Below are 15,131 nucleotides of genomic sequence, written 5' to 3' on the forward strand. Positions count from 1 at the left end.
AGCAATACATTATCCGTGGTTTTTATTGTAATTCCACATTTAGCATAACTTCGCCTTCCTATAAAAGAGCCACATTTTAGAGCCATAATGTGTTGAACACAAACCCATGCTTGCATGGCACATATAAAACCTGTTATAAAAATGAGATCACTACCAAATAACCACGGCAGCAGTGAGCGTTTTTGTGCATTTGTTGGGTTGCAAAACACCCCGTAGCAAATGCAATTGCAGTAATATTCAAGTCTTGAACATAAAATTACAACAAAAAGACCCCCCCCCCACCCTCCCACAAAACAAAAACAAACAATAACAATAAAACAGCATTAGTGACAGCGTGGTCAAGTTGGTGTAAAGAAACACTGTGCCAGCTGCCCTGGCTCAGCATGGCACCACACAATAGACGGAATCACTTTATTTGTCAAGTACAGTACAGCATGTGTCTGTATAATAATCCACAGACATCAAAGAGACGAGTGCAAAACAAACAGAGATATTTCACCTCTTCTAAGCTGTAAAAGTCAGCAATGTGTAAAGTCATCTAATCATCTAATAAAAGTAATGAAACGAAATGAAATATTTTGGGAGGTTCAATCTCCTGAAGAGAGAGACAACTATGTTAAAATGGGTCAACAACACAGGAAGGAAACAGTGGGAATAGGCTGGCTACTCTTTGCGTGCACCACTCGCTTGCTGTCGGTCAGTGAATCATCTCAGAATCCTTCAAACTGTTCCCTCCCCCAAGAAAGACATGATGACCTCTGTTTCCTGAGGACACATGGCTCACAAGGTTTAGGGTTGATGAAGAGAGAGAAAAAAAACAAAAACATAACCTAGACTTTTGCGCTTCCTTCCAGCCACTCTTCACTGTATGTGTGTGTGTGTACACATCAACATCTATATGTGTGGCTTTTTGTGCTTGGTAGAGCTTCGGCCTGTGTCCATGTATGTAGGAGCAGACAGGCATGGCATTAAGGAAACCCAAACCAAGAGCAAGTCTAAGCCACACATCACTTTCGGCAACAGCTGAGGCCACATTCAAAGCGCCAGGGCAGTACACTGGCACCAGGCCGGGCCACTGTACCACCTCCCCTCAGACATGCCCCAGTGATGATTCACAGACCGAACCAATAGGCGGGGTCTGGCCTCCACAACAAGGCCACAAGGGGCATTGACGAGGCATCCTTAAAATTAATCCTCCTTGTTTTTGCCCCAAAACAGCATTTCTGAGATTGTTTTTGAACATTTGTTGCTAGAAGGGCTCGTATGCCAAATAGAGTGGAGTTTCAATTAAGTGAACAGAGCCATAAACAAACCACTCATGCTGTGGAGAGGGGCTGCTGACTGAAAGCACTGGGCTGCTAGAGAGGGTTGGATGTAGTGGTCTGAGTGCCCCAACTCCATCAATCCTGGTTTCTTCTTTACAGCACACTGCTACTGAGAACAAAACACCTACCATGTCTTTATATATGTGACTGTGACTCTATGTGGACTGACAAAGTGGCTGACCTATAAAAGCCATGCAGTTGAGATGAGGGGCTATCATCTTACTTTGTTGGGAGGACATCTGTGTTGTGCAAACTGTAAAAACAGAAGCTTAACCTCCTCACAGACCATCACTTACAGTGACCTGCAAATCACTGTCCCGGTCTATAGACGTAAACGCTGCTAGGAAACTTTGAGTAAACCGCAGAGCAGAAAAGCTACTCATGGAAAGCATGTTTAGATTTTCCCTTGAGATCACACATACACACACACACACACACACACACACACACACACACACACACACACACACACACACACACAGCAGCACAGAGGTCACACAAGCAGAAGAGAAAACACATTTGCTTACACCCACAAATGTAAGTGCAATTCACAGTCCTGAAAACACACCCTCACATAAAAAGGCGAAAAAGAGACAGAGGGCTTCAGCTTTTCAAGACCCCACAGACAAAATGCCTCTTTTATTAAGCTCTGGTGTTGTTCAGTAACATGCCATTAGTAGAGTTGCAACAAGGTGGAGAAAGAAGGCATAAAAAATGAGATACTGAGTATCACTGCAAAGCACAGCACTGACCTGAGGAAACACAATGTTACATATTCACCAGACCTAAGCAAAGCGCTGTTAATAAATGATCTATTAGTTCTACTTACTGTTGACTAACGACAAAAAAAAAAAGGCGAGCATTAACACATTTATGGAGTCTCAGAGGAAAAACGCCGATCTAACATTGGAAATTATATCCCCATGCTGTGAATATACTCATACCACAGCAAACTAGTCTAGCAGAGACGCTGCTGACCAAAAACAAATTGATAGCTGGTCTTCCTGGATCAGTGCTCCTACTGCAATTTGTAAACACAGACGGTCTAGATGGATTCGTGAGCAGGGCGGAGACTGTCACAACCTAAAAACTTTGGTTTAGTTCCAGGAAATTTGGTTTGGTTTCAGGTCCTGTGTGTCAACATTCACTGTACAAGCTAACACAGAAAGTGTCAATCTAGGAACCTGCCATGGTTTAGGAGTGTATCACAAATTGACAGGTCATTTCCCCAAAGAGAATGGCTCACTGTGTCGCATTATTTCCGACATAGACAGACATACTGTTTCTGTCAAGCTAAACAGTTCTAGCTGTCGCAGCGTGAGCCAGTTGGCATGCTGGGCAGATACATGGAAAACAGTTACCAGAGCGGGCTTGCTGCAGAGCTGCTGATTCAGAAAAGAAAAATATAGAGAAGATACTATCAAGAGTTGAGAGATGGTAAATTTCACACACTTTTGACGCTCTTCCTGCACACTCATATTTGATTAACCACAGCGCAGCGAATGACAGACTATAGCTGGGGCTTTGAGACAAAGTCATTATTGCTGACACACAGTGAGTGGCTGCTTCTACCACCTTCCTGATCACGACAGTAAAAATGATTTCTATTTCTATTTCTATTCAAGCACCAATTCAAACCACCAAAGTGCAGTTTATGTGATTAGGAGCACAAATAGGACAGAGGAAAGTAATCACTGCAACCAAAGACCTAATAAAGTATCAATAGGGCTGAGTGAAGCTTTTAACCAGATTACTTTAAATATGACAGCATTGAACTAGAAGCAAAAAACAGTGAAATGTATATGCCCTTTACTCAAGACCATATCTTCGAAACATTCCCAGTAAATATAAACATGCAAAATGCCTACATTTACTTTTTGTCTGAGGGTTTCTTTAATGGTTACAAGCCAGTAGTCCCTCTTTGCCTTATGTGGTCCTTTCATGCTTCTCCCTTCCTGCACTAAAAGCGACCCAGAAGAGCTGCATGCTCTGCAGTTGCCAAGTGACTTTGCCTTTTAAAAAGAAGCTGTGATTAAAGGGTGCTGACTTGCAGCAATGTAACTCGCCTGACAATCAAAGGCAAATTCACAGTTAATATCAACATGTAAGTGGTCGGATTTTCAAAAGACAAAAGCAAGTCAATTTAGACATCAAAGAAAAACTACAAAGAAAAAGGAGCCTATTAACTCACTCCCCCAATGAGTTTCCCCACCAATCCACGGGGAATTAAGCTGCATGGGGATAATTTTTCTATTCAATGCGTGGTGCTAATGCACAAAAGGGAAAGTTAAATCAGGATGTCAGTGGCATTTCACAGATCGTTTACAACATCCTTTCATGTGGTGGTACTATCCTGGGAACTGTTGTGGATGACTAAAGGTTGACCATTTATGTAATAATCATCATTGCTGTTCCCCTCTCTTGGAAAACAGCTATCATAAAGCTAACAGGTATCTTTTACTTTAGTATTGGCTTGGACAGAGTGGCACTATGCACAATGCAAATAAGCCTGTAGGCCAATATAAAAACAGAAGCAGTGCAAAAATTGTTTTCCATCCTTCAATCATCAGAAATAATCCACATAATTTGCCTTTTAAGTTGTGGTTAAGTGAAAGCTTTCATGCAAATCATTATTAGTGTTTTGCAACTATCAAGCACTTATTAAAAAGGCAAAATACAAGCTTATCAGTTTATTTCTGTTTAGACAAGAACATTTAGGAGGCTATCTAAGTGTATAAAACGCTAGGAAAGCCCTGCAGTGAAAAACGCTGTAAGTATGTGTTCACTGAGTGATGAAAGCCTGTCACTGTTCACCGCACTCCCAATAATCATCATCATTTTATCATCATCATCATCATCATCATCATCATCATCATCATCATCATCTACAGATGGTTGCAGGGGAAATGTATTCTGCTGAAGCTTAAAAATGGCACTGGTGCTTCTGAAATTCACACATACTTTTAACACCTTCTGACATGTCACATACACCCTCAGATACAAACGCTGACACACAGGAGGAAGGAGATGTCAATGCTGAAGAGTACAAGAGTAAACGGCAGCAAGACCAAGGCAGACAAAAGAGGTGATTTAACAAGGATGACGGCATAAGAAAAAAGGTGAAAATGCATGTAAATAAGAGGGACACCGAAAGAAGACCAATTACATGGGAAAATACCCACAGAAGAATCAATATCCCACAGGTGCTGAGTCAGTGTGTTGTCAATATTACACTTTTTCCATCCCACAACACTATTGGTAAATGACAGAGTCCCGCTCGTTAGTGGCCCATCGTGTGCATGTGTATCAGTGGCTGGAGCAGCAGGAGTGATGAGAGAATGAGGTAGAACAGGAACTTCCTACTGCGTAAACAGACATGCAATTGCTGCACTGCCCCTACGACCTGGCCAAGACACGTAGAAACACACAAACACACACACACTCAGTACATACAGTCACAGACAAATTGTGGGAATAATAGCCATAAAAACTGATTTGTGACCACACAGTTGAGTCTAAAAACTATGCTTTATTCACATTGGAAAGGGGAAAAAAAAGAAAAAAAAACATAAAAATGGTAGTTTGAGCCAACTGATCAGGACAGATTGTACTGATGACAGGAATCATTCATCCAAACTTGTCTGGTGAGGATAAATGTAAATGGTGCTGTAGTATTCAGTGGCGTTGCTGCTGCTGATAATAGGAATTCTGTCCACGAACCTGAGCTTCGTTCTTTGTGTCTGATTGGGCTGTCTTTCAAGCTCAGGATGACTGCAGAATATTAAGTTACACAAAACGTTAAGACACACTGCTCATGCTACCTGGCTTTTTACCCAGAAGATTTATGGCGCAGCTCAGGACGAAACAGGACTTCTGGGTTATTCCATGAAGGGCATCCAATGCTTCTTTAAAATTATGAGTAGATTTTTCCTTCTGATACTACATTATGTTACCTACAATTATTGGCTGAAGTCTTAATAGCGGGTGATGCAGTTTCATAAGGGAACCAAGTACTGCCACTGGAAGCACTGGGAAGGTTTCATCTTTGCAGAGTCTATAGAGATAAATAAAAACAATTACAGAAATGGCTTCATATTAGAATTTCCTTCTTGCATACTACTCTGGAAAGCACCTGTAAGGGCGTGAGCCTGGACTATGTACTCTAGGAATGCCAACAAGAGTGAGATCATATCACAACAGGTTTCAGCTGAACTGAACTGGTTACCTTACCACTATCTATTGATTTTGCAAAGCGGAGGTCTACGGATTTTTACACATTCATACATTTAATTCAACAAGGAAGATATTTTTAAAACAGAAAGGAAAAGCTAGCCCAATGCTGTCATTTCTTATAAGTAAAGCATGCATAATAATAAAGCCGACAGATGTCAAGTCTATCCCTCCACTGCCAAAGACAGGTCTTGGCGGGCAAGCATGAAGACAGACAAACAGGCATGTATTGTAGGCAAGGACTGCAGATCATCAGAGAATGGAAAATTACCAGGGCTCCGCAATCAGCTGGTCACCTTTGATCAGCCAGAGCCCATGCACCAATTACTGCGGGATAATCAGCAACCCTCAGAGGCCTGATGAGCTGCAGGCACTGTGGGCACAACGAATCAGTGACCAGAAGGCAAAGGCCTGGTCAACAACCCCAGAAGAGCCAAAAGCCGACAGTGCCCCCTTACTGAAATGCTGCATGAAGGCGGCCAAACGGACAAGCAACACAGTGAAGCCATTGTTTCTGTCCTGTCAACTCAGCACAGTGGCAGTCTCACAAGCCAGACATCCTCTGCGCAGACCGCTTGGTGGTAGAGGAATGGTGCTGGAGTATGTGAAGCTGCTTTTTGTTTTTTCTCCACACATTTTTCTCGTTTTTTCTATCTGACATACACAGCAAACGTAGAACAAATGCTCGCACACATGCTGCTCTTACACCTGTCCCAGTAATTCTGTGCTAAGCAAAAAGCTGCAGAGCTCAAGGCAACACTTGCTGCAGTGACGCAACACACAGGAAACATGTTCCTCGCTGCCCCTGTTCACTGATAACTCTTTCTCAGATGGGACGAAAGTTTAACTAACAATTTCTGAATTACTTCACATTCTCTGAGAGACATGCAAAGTAAATGAAACTGTTACACCCAGTCACTTTTTTCTCAAGTTGAGGCAGAACATGATATTTAGCTAATTAATAATTTACATCTTTTTGTGCTGGGGAACGTTCATCATCGATCAGGCTGGGCCACAAAGCTGGCTCCCGAGTTGCTCCTCCCTTCATTGTCAACACTGTCGTGAACAGGAACAGTTCACAAACGGCTACGACAATATGTCATTAATTACTGCCGGAAAAATTAAATTACCCATTACACTGACTCCAGTGTCTTATCAGTGAATCTTTTGCCTATTCATATTATCTAACAGAGCACAGAAGCCGGTGGATCAGAGATGCGACAGTTACACAGGAACCAGTGCTGCTCTAAGTAGGCACATATGGGCTAGAGAAAGCTTCTCTGTAAACTAGGAGTCAGCACAGGAGTCTAATCTCAAAGCAGTGAAGCCTGACAAGATGGAGGGGGCATGATTATGAGACAATTTTGAATAAATAAAGATAGATATCAGTGAAATATTCGTCAAACTTGTTTCAAAGCCTGTGTCTTTATCTAAACACACAAGCAGTAAAAACAGATTTCTTTACACGACCCACTTAGATAAAAAGCATGTAGTTTGACTTCTTACAAGTACATTAGCTGTAGGCGAACATATAGCAATCTAATGCAGCAATAACAATAACAGCCGACCCAGGAAAATGTAAACATGCAAATATGCAAAGGAAATAAAAAATAAGTTAAGATAAGATTTTACTGTGTATAAAGTAGCAGACGTGCACACACAGCATGCTTTAAGCTGCCTGGGGATTGACTTGAAACATTATTTCCCATTAAGGATGCAAATTTCCTAAATGGCTAGTTGGCCACGTTAGCAAACAGTAAACATTAACAATCTATGAACAAGTTCGCATCCAAGGTATTTAACATTTGTTGCACACCTTTCAAGCTTAGCTGGGAGGCATTAGATCAGACTACATGTGCGGGAGACATCCAACAATAAGAACAATTTCCAATGCATTTATTATTTTTTTTTATTCTAAAGGGCACTAGCCTACAGACAGCACGCATGCCTAGAGTAAATAACCAGAAAGATCAAATAAACATAAAACCGGTTACACCAGTGTCCCTACAGCACTCACATATGTGTGCATACATACATACATACATGTATACAATTGAAATGGTGGGAGTCACTTGTGTTTTGTTCACTGTAACTAACATTCGACTGCTGAAATCACCTGCTCAGTTGGGACAAATGTCCCAAGGATACACAAACAATGTCGTGCCAATAATCGCAACTTCATCTAGTCCAAAGCGGGCATTAGCATCAGCCCTAGGTAGCTAGCTTAACTTGACATCTGCCGGAACAAATTTTTCCCGCTGTGTTCTCTGACAAAACTGCCACAGTGAGCACAAAAAGCAAAGCAGTGACTTAGCAATGGGTGCGTTTCATAACTTGTGCTGCTTTTATAGACGTGTACACATGTAACCACATCTTTTAAAATGCCTAATGGCATAATGGCATTAAGGGCGGTTGGTTGTCCACCAATCTTAAAGTTGTTGGTTCAATCCCCGGCTCTTCCAGTCACATGTCGATCACACTGAACCCCAACTTAGTTGCTCCCGGTGAGTGTTGGCCATCGATGTATGATTGTGCGTGTGATTGTGAGTGTGAATGGGTAAATGAGAAGCAGTGTAAAACACTTTGAGTGCCAATAGGTAGCAAAGAGCTATAAGTGCAGACCATTTACCATTTACCATAACCAGGTATTACAGCACAGTACAGAGCATTTTCTGACAGTTACACATCCATCTTGCACACTGTAATACAATTTTAATATATTTCAACTAATAACTAATAGTGATTATTAAATTAACAATTCTTCAGTGGTTCTTCACTGTTATCACCATTTCTGCAGACATTTTTTTTACTCTGTGTGTGCTTCTATTGTTTATGCATCAGATTTTCATAAATAATTATTGTGAGATTTTTTGACATCAGGAACAGTCTCTAAACATTTTGCTGGGTCATTTTTCTCTTATTGCTGCATCACACGGCAACTGCTATGGTAGTTACCAAGGAAATGGTGCCACGGCAACACTGATAGATATCCTGGGTGATGAGGGGAGGTGGGGCAAAGAAAGGACGGGACTATACCACAGTTTAGACAGAACTTCACTCGAAACAGCATGCAAACAGTTTACAAAGTCAATTACATGCAATTTGTGAACATGTGAGGCAATCGGTTCACAGTCAACTGCTCTGTGGCCTGGGAGTGAGTTCACATAAACACAGACACATACACGTGTCACTTAAGTTTTGACACAGGCGATCATTACGCCAGCCACACACTGAGATGTTCACATTAGTCCACATAGTGGAGTTGAGAAGTGGGATTCAGAAAGGTGATTTCATAAAACCAAAACTAAAGTATGACTTGTCATTCAGAAGACAACGTGTAGTCATACTACATATGCAACAGCAGGTTAAAGTTTCTACACACATCTATCTTTGGGTTATACAGTTTTTAAACAGACTGGGTAAGGGACAAGCCTCTAAAAGGCCATAGAAATACACTGCATTCGGGGCAGTAAATAAAAATGCCATAATGGATAATTTATTACATTTATTCATCATGGAACATTAGCTTTCTCAATTGGTAGGCAGCTTTTATTCAAATTAAATTAAATGAGCACATAGTTATTGACCGTTTGGCTGTTCAATGTCTTGGCTAAATGGAAAAATCGATCTCAGACCCACAACATAGGTATAAAACAAACAATGTTGTGGCAAAGCCAAAAAACCCGAGAACATAGTATAGTAGTAATCCAAATAACAAAGATGCATTAGTGGAAGTGGGACCTTCCTCCCAGTCTCATTCGTCATCTATCGGTGGAGTTCAACAAAGAAATTCGACTATATGGAATCGGAAAATTTAATTTAATTTAGGGAAAATTAAGGCAAAATGTCGGTTTCTATTCAGTCAAAAAAGGCTCTCGCTCTCTCTCTCTCTCCCTCCTACGTTAAGCCTTAGCCTGTGTCTTTCTGGGCCAATCTTATCATTTATATTACAAACCTGTGCGTCTTTGGGGTGACAAACACAGACTTGTAAAACTCCAGCTGGTAGCTGGGGCAGAGCTCCCCCAACAAGTGAAATACACTTCCAGTCACTCCATCCTGGGTCACTCATAATTAAAGCAGAGATCAGAGAGATGAATAAAGCATGAGCTGTCCCAGCCCACGAGGCTCAGGTGTCACTCTACATAGGGCCCCAAACAGACAAAAGGAGTCTCTCGGCTCCATACCACACTCAGTGAGGAGTGATACAGACACAAACTCGAAAGGCAACTCCTCGCATACAGTGATGCACCCCCAACTCTCTCAGCCCTAATCCACAGTTTAAACAGTCAGAGCAAAACGCCACTTGAGCTCAAGGCCACTTGGCCCCAATTAAGTGCAAAGATATTGTCCCAAATGGGGATACTCCAAAAAAAAAAAAAAAAAAAAACGCCACACAACACCCAATGTTTTTCCTTTTTTTAAATGAATGCGGACCCAACCAAATATCACAACTGAGAAACAGAGACAAAAAAATGCAACATTTGTGCAAAACACTGAGAAAAAGTGCACTGCAGTAACGTCATCATTCTTCAGACAGAAGAACAATCCAAAAATTACAATCCAAAACATTATTTTAAATGCAAAACAGTTTCCTTTTCTAGATAATAGGGATGTCCCAATACCACTTTTTCCCAGAAAGTACAAGTACGTACATTTGAGTACAGAATACCGATACAAGTACTTAACTGCTCTAATATGACTTGCTGGACAGTGAAATCCTCTTTAATCCACTGCACAGTTAAGCTGATGAGAGACATTAGGCAAGACAATGCCGGTCTAAATAATAGAGACACACCTAAATGCAAACTAAGACGTTCAAAGACTGAACAGTTCACACTAAAAAACAGTTTCTATTCCCCGACAGTCTAATAGGAGTACAAACCTGGCAACTAGAAGTTCTGAAGTAGACAAATCCACAAATCACATGAGAATGGAAATTCATGCGTGTTTATCTGCCAAAATAAATAATGCAGCCTATATTTTGAAGATGGAGCAACTCTTGCTGAAAGGAACAAAACGAGAGGAACAAAGCACCGATTTGGGTTGAGATGCTAGATGGAGAGTGGCAAAAAACCAGGAATTTAGAGTCGACACAGGAATATAGAGGTATAATAACTAAATTACTTTGTGAAACAAAATGTTCAGGCTGTAGTTACTGTAGATCCCCCTCGGTTGTCACTGATGTCAGTCATCAATATTGAACAAGTTTAAAATCTTGACAAATATAAGAATGACAACTGGATCTTCAGGCTTCAGCATAGCAGAGCTCGCAGTAAGCTTTAATTTTGATGACGTCTCTTATCTGGTCTGAAGAGCCGTCAAAACAATCCATGTAACTTGCGTTGTCTAAGATGCTCGTTGGTCGTCTTTTGCACTGTATGTCTTACAGTACATGTATGATCAGCTAAAAGGGACCGATTGTGTGTAAAAGGCAGGACATAATTTCCTCTGCAACAGAGAAATACACGGCTTACCAACAAACACATCAAAGACATAAACCAACACTGCGGTTCTACGGAACCTATTTTAGGCTACTAATGTTGAAATGGGGTCAGCTGCACATTTGAGATCCTTATTTTAAAACCTCCCCTCTGGATGAATCTTCCAGAGTGTCTCTGCTGGATCCGGTCCCACTCAGCTTCGAATATGGATCAAACAAGTGCAGACAGTGTGCCTTCTTGGTGATAATGCAAAACTACCTGGATCTTAATAATGCTTGGAAGAACATTTAGCCTCTGACTGGATCATTAGTTTCATGTTTTCATCTTCCTGCTGGGTGCCACGTATTCTAGAGATAATTTTCTCTGCACTCATCCATTGCAGAGCAGTTTATTGTGCTGCATTTTTGTTAACTACTCACCCTGAGCCCCAGAGCCCCAGGCCCTGTAAGTAATCTCCTGACTGCAAGCAGCTCTTTAACTGAAGTTAAACCTCACAAGGTTACAGAAATGCCACTGTAGTTTCTTTTTTCTTCTTCTCTATAATAGTCATAATAATTTGTCATAAGCTTTTATGTTTATATCATCAAAAAAGACGTTAAATTACGCTCTCAATCCTCAAACAATAATCACTCTTTCCTTGGAAGGAAATCAGATTTACAGGCTGAGATAGTGTACCTGGGTTTACGTGTCCTTATTTACACCTTCCCACACAAATCAAAATGGCTTAGTAAACATCTGAGCATTTCACTGCATCACTCCAAATATGCTTGGTTTGTCCACACTTCTAGTCAGCTGTAATGTTGACAAAAAGCGCCATCAGCCAGCACATTCAACGACCCGCATCACTACTGCAGCCAAAAATAAGAATTAACATGACAAACAGGACAGGTGAGCAGTCAAGACATGGTCACACGCACATTGCCCTGATCCAGAATGATGGTGGAAAAGAAGAACAGAAACACAGAGCCATATCTCCCATGCCTGTCATCTCTTATCGATTCACTTACCATTGCACTGAAAGCAAAGCTGACACTGACACTCAGTCTACCTCCACCATAAGCAGCAGGAAGCTCGCCTATCTCGCTGCTATCGGGGGAAAAACGTGGAGCCCTTTGATTGCGTTGTCATCGCGCAGCAAGTTTATCTACTCGTGTTGCATCACTACTCGGCATTCACATGTATAGCTCAGTGCCAAGAAAGGGCCTCTTCTTTGAGAGCGGAGAGAGCTGCTGAGAGCAAGACTAGCTTCTCCTACAGACTGAATCACAAAGCTTCGTACAGAGACTTGGCTTCTCCTCCCTACTCAAGCAGCTGACATACTCCCACAGTGGGTGTGGTGGTAGATGGCCAATCCTACCTCCCTTAACCTTTAAAATGAGGTAAGCCATGAGTTAATTTCAAAATTGACTAAAAATATAAATGCGATCAAATCACACAATTCTCTGTTTGCACGGGAGGCGCGTCACAAGCTCTTGTATATTTAATGTCCAAGTTGTTAGAAATCACTATAAATACCATACGGCATTGGGGTAGGTCTTCAGTCTATTAGTAAATCTATCTACGATCTGCAAAAATGCTAAAGACTCTCTGGGTTGAGGATGTCAAATGAAGATCTGATGCCTTTCTGACACCTGCCATATATGATAGAAACTGCTACTTATTTATAGGCCATACACACCCATCCTCATTCTTCACTGGTTTCTGAAATTTACTAGTCATAAAAAAAAAAATTGTTTCATTTTATATTGCGTACAGGTTATATCAGCTGCATGCAGAATGAATGGACAGATTTCATCTTAAAGTCTCTGCATTGCCAAACCTACAAAGCCGACAACCAGATAAGCCAAAATGCCTTCAAGGCACAAGCCTCATCACCTGCCCGTCAACAGAACAATTACGGGTAATGAGGGGGTCTAAATGTGGTTACTGTCCAAGAAAACAGGATGTTTCAGCAGAATGGATGTGCTGCTGTGGACGTCACAGTAAATATCCATCGGGGATCCATCCCTGTAAACTCTGCATATGAAAGGTTAATGTGCCCTCTGATGTGTATCCGATCAGGGGCTGGCAGACGAGAATTGGAATCGCTAGCTTGGAGGTTCGGACGAGTCGTAAACTCGCATGCAAGCTAATGGCGTGGCAATGAAATCATGACCATATAAGAGAAACTAGGGCACATTAGCACACAACACAAAAATTCACGGCGTTATGAGTCACAGTTTATATCTTCGGTGCAATCAACCTGCCCGATGGCTGGGTGCTGAAAGTTGAGCGTAGCTACACATTGGTACAAACTCGTCACTACAGTGAACTATAGATGAATTCAGCCCCCGAATACCAGCTCGTAATGTTAATACACTTGTAATCATGGTATTACACAACTAACAATTCAAATAATGTGCTAGCTCAAAGTTACATCGTCATTTTAATCCGAGTTGGGGGGGGGTCATTACTTTGACGAGCAGCGTTTACCTTTGAAAGTTAACCAGGTAAGTTGTTAGCTAGTGAACCAACGTCGGCTAGCACGACACCTCTCAGCTAATTCGACAGGGCAGAGGCAAGTCGTTCCGCTCACGACTGGGGGTTGGCAGACAGCCTCTCGACTCACATTCGTCTCATTCTGCTCTATCTAGTCCGCGTACCAGGCGAGCAAAACGCGATGTAATTGAGCCTACAGGGAGCTAAGACCTGCGGCGCTGTGCCGCATCCGAAAAAGCTAGCGCAGCTTAGCTCGGTTAGCTACCAAGCCTCACCGGGGGCAGGCTAATTAAAACCCGCGATACCCACGTTTGCACCTACCTGTGATCACCGCTGCGACCCAGAAGATGCCCCGTTAAATCCCTCGGCTTATGTATCACGAAGCGTCCCCAGCCAAAACGGTTTAAATTCCACAGAAAGTGTACGGAGAGTCGCTGGCAGTCCAATCGCTTGAGCCACCGCCGCTGAATGGCTGCTACACGGAGGCTCAACCAAACTTCCCCCTTAGCAACGGACCGCCTCCGCCGGAGCCCATTGGCCGCAGCGCGCAGGTCGGAGGTGATCGATAGATGCAGAGTATAAATGCGAGAACTCTGCTAAGAAGCAGCCAGCTACAAGTGTTGTGGTAGTTTAGTTATCCTCCGAAAACAATTAAATATTATCTAGGCTATTGCTGCTTAATAAAAGTTATACGTTACGCTACAATGTTACTGTTTAAGGCGGTAACGCGTTACTTTTGTAAAGCATTTCTTATAAGCTAACATTTGCTTTAATATAAATTATTATGTTGACTATAAAGCCTCAGTTACCGATATAGTGGACACACACCATCTTCCATGTGATATCACTGAACTCACCCAGGATACAGTAAGCTGGTCCCTCTTCCAGCTGGAGACACAACAATCACGACCCGTTCAAACAGGCTGTAGCACAGCTTCCTCCCCGGAGTGGTGGCCTCCATTCCTCCTCCACAAACAAGAGCGTTATGCTTTGCAAATGTCATTTCTGAATAATTTTACATGCTGCATCTCCATATCTGTGTGTCCTGGATAGATAAATATACACACATTGATGTGTACAGACCCAATTTGTAGCCTACAAATACAGAACCAAAACAAATACATCTCTTTGGTTCTGCACCGGTTGCCTGCTTTTTCAGTTTTGTTTACATTTATTTGTGTGTGTGTTTTTCCATTATTAATGCTCCATTAACCTTATTCTGCACTGTTCATCGTCCTACTTTATAATGTCTGCACCTACTGTGTATACAGGCCCCCACACACGTCCATTATTACACCTTTGTATTATTTTGCGTGGGCCACCAACATATTCTGACAATAAAGTGTCTTCTATCTTTTTTCTCCTGATAATTCAGTTTTTGTCTTTACTTACCCCAACTCAACCTACCACCCAATGATGAAACCTCTGCCTCTTTAAAAGGCCAGAAGTTTATCAGCATTCCTTGCATACTTCTGAAGCTACTAAGCAGCAGTTTTGAGCAACACGTTTAGGTTAGAAGGTAATAGACACACTTAGCTTAACAAAGTTGTCAAGCCTGTTATGCAAATGATTGTCATGTCAGCGCCTTTTTCTGCACTATGCACCGACTGTGAATTAGGTTCGGTTCATTTCGTGTGGCGTTACTGGAATGACCATA

General features: G+C 41.9%; 1 protein-coding gene across 9 annotated transcripts in view; it reads right to left on the bottom strand.

Moving 5' to 3' along the window:
• Positions 1 to 13,953, bottom strand: part of numb (NUMB endocytic adaptor protein) — a 36,636-nt gene extending 22,683 nt beyond the window's left edge. For 2 of the 9 annotated variants that reach the window (XM_067480961.1, XM_067480960.1), the window contains exon 1: positions 2,155 to 2,306. In XM_067480961.1, the coding sequence (XP_067337062.1) occupies positions 2,155 to 2,188 (34 nt within the window). In that variant the 5' untranslated portion in view covers positions 2,189 to 2,306. Of the gene's footprint in view, positions 1 to 2,154; positions 2,311 to 12,003; positions 12,256 to 13,795 lie in introns of those variants that run through there. The other 7 variants (XM_067480958.1, XM_067480953.1, XM_067480955.1 and 4 more) reach the window with 6 other exon arrangements.
• Positions 13,954 to 15,131: the final 1,178 nt, after the last annotated feature.

The sequence above is a fragment of the Channa argus genome, chromosome 16 (assembly GCF_033026475.1).
Source record: "Channa argus isolate prfri chromosome 16, Channa argus male v1.0, whole genome shotgun sequence".
NCBI classification, from domain to species: domain Eukaryota; kingdom Metazoa; phylum Chordata; class Actinopteri; order Anabantiformes; family Channidae; genus Channa; species Channa argus.